The sequence below is a fragment of the Falco rusticolus genome, chromosome 8 (assembly GCF_015220075.1).
Source record: "Falco rusticolus isolate bFalRus1 chromosome 8, bFalRus1.pri, whole genome shotgun sequence".
Lineage (NCBI taxonomy): Eukaryota > Metazoa > Chordata > Aves > Falconiformes > Falconidae > Falco > Falco rusticolus.
The window spans coordinates 38,626,372-38,632,227 of record NC_051194.1 but is presented as its reverse complement, the minus strand read 5'-3'; the positions used below and the strand labels follow the sequence as shown (position 1 = coordinate 38,632,227).

The 5,856-nt window shown below is 52.4% G+C and overlaps 1 protein-coding gene across 1 annotated transcript; it reads right to left on the bottom strand.

Annotated features, from left to right (window-relative positions):
* Positions 1-1,143: 1,143 nt before the first annotated feature.
* Positions 1,144-5,236, bottom strand: RPL37A (ribosomal protein L37a). The gene is made up of 4 exons (XM_037397277.1): positions 5,126-5,236; positions 3,790-3,918; positions 2,532-2,614; positions 1,144-1,301 (listed from the first exon to the last, which is right to left on the bottom strand). The coding sequence occupies exons 1-4, from the start codon at positions 5,126-5,128 to the stop codon at positions 1,238-1,240; spliced, it is 279 nt and encodes a 92-aa protein (XP_037253174.1). The 5' UTR covers positions 5,129-5,236; the 3' UTR covers positions 1,144-1,237.
* Positions 5,237-5,856: the final 620 nt, after the last annotated feature.

Genomic DNA, 5,856 nt, shown 5'->3' with positions numbered 1-5,856 from the left:
AGAGAGCGCTCAGGTGGACTAAGCTCCAGATCTGCAAACAGAACACACCCCAGACTGTAGTAAGCAATTGTCTGTAGCTGGTGCTGGGAATTTAGGGGCACCAGCCAGCAATAGAGGATAGCTATGGTACTTGCTCTTTTACCATTCCAGTCCCTCAAAGCTACTCATGCTGCTCTTTTCCTCTCCATCTTGCAGCACATGCCCTACTCCCCTGAGCCCTCCTCAAAAGTCACACGGGAAGGGGGAGAGTGATGTTTTATGTTTTCTCTTCCCCTCTTACATTTGTGCATTCCTCCACTCATGGGGCTCTGCATTATTCCTTAAGGCACAGACATGAAGAACATTATCAAGGCTTCTTAAAGCTATTTAAGCTTTCCTCAGATTCACCTCAGCACACTCAAGTAACAAAGTATGCAATTAGCTGGAAAAGTGTTTTTTAACGGCTTCACCAGCAACAAGAGCCACTCAACTACTGGATAGCACTATTGTCTCCATAGCTATACCTGTAAATACAGTGCAGTGTTTTGGGTTTGTATGGTAAGGCTTTGGTAGCAGGGGGCTAGAGGTGTGGCTTCTGTGAGAAGCTGCTCCCACGTGCGATCGAGCCCATGCCAGCCGGCTCCAAGACAGACCAACCACTGGGCACACAGAGGACCCACACCGGAGCAGTCGGTTCCTGAGGAGCTGCACCTCATGAGAGACCCAGGCTAAAGCAGGGGAGGAGTGTGAGGAGTCCTCCCTCTGAGGAGGAAGGAACAGCAGAGACAGTATGTGATGAACTGACCACAGCACCTATTCCCCATCGCCACTGGCAGGGAGGAGGTAGAGAAACTGGAAGTTGTGCCCAGAAAGAAGGGAGGGGAGGGGGGAAAGTGTTTTTAAGATTTAGTTTAATTTCTCATTATCCTATTGTGATTTGATTGGTAATATTAAATTAATATCCTCAAGTTGAGTCTGTTTTGGCCATGACAGTAACTGGAAAGTGATCTCCCTGGCCTTATCTTGACCCATGAGCCTTTATATTTTCTCTCCCCGTCCACCTGAGAAGGGGAGTGACAGAGCAGCTTTGGTGGGCACCTGGCATCCAGCCAGAGTCAACCCACCACATAAAGCAAGGCAGGACATTTTGCAGAGACACCATGATTCCACTCCATTATCACCTTTTTATTGATGAAAGGACAGATCTTGACAGTAGGGGAAAAAAAGGATGCTTCACAATGAGGACAGGAAGTAGCTTCTACTGGTCTTTCAATTCCTTCAGTCTTCTGATGGCAGATTTGACTGTCACTGCAGAGGTGGTACTGGAAGAAGAAGGAGAGTCACTTGCATGCATGCCAGTGTTTTGTTTTGTTTTTTTTTGAGAAAACACTAATCATTTCAAATAGTTATCGTCTGATTGCACTGTCAACAGAGGGCTAATTCCACTCTGACTTTCATGATAACAAAGTGCAGGCCTTTGTTTACAGAAGCACATGCAACTTCCTAACCCAGGTCTTCACCCAAAATTTTCCAGTTATGCATCAACTATATGCACAAGCACGTGGGCTCAGGTTCCTGGCAACTGTTACGCGTGAGGCAACAGTGTCTTCTACCAGAATTGCAAGGGAAGAAGAATAAAGAAAGGGAGTAAGCAAGAACACCATTACAGTAAGTATTATGTTTCAATGCTTTTAAAACAAAAGTAAAACAGAAATAATATTTCTCAGAGTAAATCTGGTTTTGCCTACTGCATCTCTTGTCTCTGAACCGAAAAGGCTGGGATAGTAACCACAAAAAAATGCTGCTTAGACTTTGAAAGAAGTAGTAAAGAGTTCCCTGACAAAAATCAAGATTTTTATACAGTCAAAGGAATCAAGGAAGGAAAAATAACTCTCAGGTTAGAGGCGTAATTTATTAGAAGCTGTTGAAGCTCTTTTTAGAATAGGTCAGAGGGACATCAATCAGGAGTAATCCATATAGATGATTCCATCCTGAGATGGCTGGATGAACCAGCCATTCTCTCTGGTCCTTTTCTTCCAACATCACCAAAAAAATGGCTCAAAGATAATACCTTGTACAAACAACTGTAGTTCACGTCTCCAGTATGAAATGCTACTACAGCCAAGGCACAAAAAAACCCCAACCAACCAAAACCAAACAAAAAACCCCCACCAACCCCAAACTACTTTAGTAAAATATTTGTTTCCATTTCTTTATCTGAAGTTCGGGAAAAGATGCAGAGTTTGTATTTCTGAACTGATAAAACCCAGAGACACAGAAATTTTGGAGTAACCCACCAAAACGAGCATCAGGACTGTGACAGATAAAATTCAGTTTGCTCAGAAGTTGCACAACAGATACAGGAAAGAATCGCCATCAAATCCACTTTGATCCACTGCAATCAAGTTTTAACAATGCAGGCAACCCACTCACACACATATCACTAACTCAAAACAGTTAACGGTTAGTAGATTGAAAAATAAAATGAAAAGCTGTTATTATGCCTCAGCTATATGAGAATACATGCTGAAGGAGCTTCTTAATTTCCTTACTTGTAAGTCCAGGCACCACCAGCAACTGTCTTCATGCATGATCCACAGTGCCAGATACCCACAGCCTTCCTCTTCATTTTGGTCTGTAATAAAAGGAAAGACAAAATGTGCTCTCCATCAGCTGAAAAAGCCAAACTTCAGGCGAGGTCTCCAGCACCACGCTATGGCATTACCTATAAGCCTAGTTAAGACACGCAAGGATCAGGGAATGGTTTTATTCAGTTTTTTCAAAACAGGGAAAGTCCTTCTGAAACACTTTCTTACTCAGATATAAAGTGGGTCATTTCTAAGTGCATCATCAACAATTCAGCTCTTTTTCAAAGAGAAAAATAGTGAGGCGTTACATTGGTCACAATAACAGATATTCTCACCTGGTTTGATGGCCAATGTAACACCGCTGTTATTGGTGTTCCCTGGACAGATTGCTCTGAACCAGAGTCCCTTTGGATAGCATCCAGAGTGAGTGCGGGGTACTGAACTCCAAATCTCCATCACCTTGCAATGATGACAATGGGTTTCACTTAGACCTATACAGGATCTAGGCAGCTCTGCCAATGGGGCTATCAATGTTTTTACTTCACGTGACAAAGACACTAATACATTAAAAAAATAGAGAGAAATCTTTTTAAATTTCCAGCTGCTTAAAGACACCTACTTTATAAATATTAATAAAAATTTCCTGGGCAAAGCACAAGCTGACGGACCTCTCAAACTGCCAAAAAACAGATTTAGGAGTGATTTTTTTTATTATGCACATGAGCAGATAAGATTATCAGAAATTCTTCCCCATCCAGTTACACAGCACACAATTATAAGCAAGCAGCTGCAAACAAAAGTTGTAAGTGGGAAAAGCATGCTCTCTTCTCCCTCCAGGTAAGCTGTAAAGTTACTGAAAGAAAAAAAAAGCCTAAGTCGTGCCTTAATTAGCAGGATAACAAGTGTGTTGTTTTAATTCTGTTAGGTCTTTTTTTATTAAGATACCTAAAACATATAGTATGGCAACATATCTTACTATTTTGTGTAATGAAATATAATTTGTTTTCACGTAACTACCACTAAACATGCATGTGAAATGTCTACTCTTTTTATTTTATAAAAGATTCTGACAGGAGCCTAAAGCTCAAATACACCGATGACTATCTCAAAACTAGTGGAGTTATTGCTTCAGTACAAAAAGGACCAAAGCACCAAACTGTATTTCCAGCAGCAACAACAAAAGTTACTATTAAAGACTTTTTTAGGGAAGGAGGTCTCTCACCTTGCCACAGAAGGAGCAGGTATACTTGGCATGCTGGCTAATTTCGATTTTCTTCACCATTTTCCTCAGGGACGCACCATACCGAGTGCCGTACTTCCCCACGATCCCAACCTTCTTGGTGCGCTTAGCCTGTGGGGAGGCAGCCCAGGGTGAGCTCCGGCTTCACCGAACGGCCACCCCGCAGCCCGACACGGCAGCAGCGGGCTCGGCACGCAAAGGCGGGGCCTCTCCCCGGCGCCGCCGCTACCAAGGCGGGGCCGGCGGGCGCGGCTGCGGGGCAGGCCGGGCACCGGGCGGCGCTGGGGCACCACGGCACGGGCAGAGCCGCCCCCCGCGCGAGGCCCAGCCGCAGCCGGCACCGCCATCCCATCACCGCGCACTGCCGCCGAACGCAGGCCCGGCCCCCTCCCGGGCCGCCTGCTCGGCCCCCCGCCGCTCCCCGCCGCCCCTTCCCGGGCCGCCTGCTCGGCCCCCCGCCGCTCCCCGCCGCCCCTTCCCGGGCCGCCTGCTCGGCCCCCCGCCGCCCCTTCCCGGGTCGCCTGCTCGGCCCCCCGCCGCTCCCCGCCGCCCCTTCCCGGGCCGCCTGCTCGGCCCCCCCGCCGCCCCTTCCCGGGCCGCCTGCTCGGCCCCCCGCCGCTCCCCGCCGCCCCTTCCCGGGCCGCCTGCTCGGCCCCCCGCCGCTCCCCGCCGCCCCTTCCCGGGCCGCCTGCTCGGCCCCCCGCCGCTCCCCGCCGCCCCTTCCCGGGCCGCCTGCTCGGCCCCCCGCCGCCCCTTCCCGGGCCGCCTGCTCGGCCCCCGCCGCCCCCTCCCGGGCCGCCTGCTCGGCCCCCCGCCGCTCCCCGCCGCCCCTTCCCGGGCCGCCTGCTCGGCCCCCCCGCCGCTCCCCGCCGCCCCCTCCCGGGCCGCCTGCTCGGCCCCCCGCCGCTCCCCGCCGCCCCTTCCCGGGCCGCCTGCTCGGCCCCCCGCCGCTCCCCGCCGCCCCTTCCCGGGCCGCCTGCTCGGCCCCCCGCCGCCCCTTCCCGGGCCGCCTGCTCGGCCCCCCGCCGCCCCCTCCCGGGCCGCCTGCTCGGCCCCCCGCCGCTCCCCGCCGCCCCCTCCCGGGCCGCCTGCTCGGCCCCCCGCCGCCGTTCCCCTCACTCGGGCCGCCTCCCACAGGCCACCCCGGCTGAGGCGAGCCCCTCTCGCGGCCCAGCGCGGGGCCGGGGCCGGCTCGGTGGCAGAGCGCACACAGGGCCCCGGCCCGGCGGTTCTCCCGGGCAGCGGCCCGCCCGCAGCAGGCTCCGCGCTGCCCGCCGGGGCGGATGGCGACGGATCCGGCGGCTCCGGCCCCACTCACCATCCTCCTGCCTGGCGCCGGCCCCGAGAGAGAAACGCCGTCTGCGCAGGCGCACTATGAGCCGTCGCCGGCGGAAGTGAGGCGTGAGGAGACAGAGCGTGAGCGGATGGGACTGGGAGCGGGTGTGTCTGCACCGCGGTGGTGCGAAGCTCCATGGTCGCGGTGTATGTTCTGTATTTCTCGCGTGGCATCAGGGTTATCTAAAGCACGCAAACCGGAAGGCAGTTGCGGCCGCATTGCTCAGCAAACACCCTGTATCAATGTGAAACCCAAGCACTACATCACCCCCAGCAGCACCGACAGGAGATGTGGTGCAAGAACTCAGATTCCAGGATTTCCACCCAAGGAGGTCACACCAGGCAAGAAGATGGAGCAGTTACATTCACTCACCTCATTTTTAAAGAAATATCGGTATTAAAAAAAGGAACAGGAAGCCAGATTGGAACTGTAGAAGGAGTAATAAATAAATAAATGAATACATAAATCAATGGCTATGAATTCTAATCTTGAAGCATACCGGCCCTAAACCCCGAAGTTTCAAGATAACCCAACCAGGTGCAAACACAGCATCTGCCTGGTTTCCTTGGGATTATCCAGTATTGAGACCAGCAGCCATAGAAGCCTCCATGTGCTGCTGCGGAGGTGGCCCCCTGGCACCCAGGCGGTGCCCCCAGACACCGAGCCACCTCCATCTCCACCACCAAAGTGCAGGGCTGGCACCCAGGAGGGCT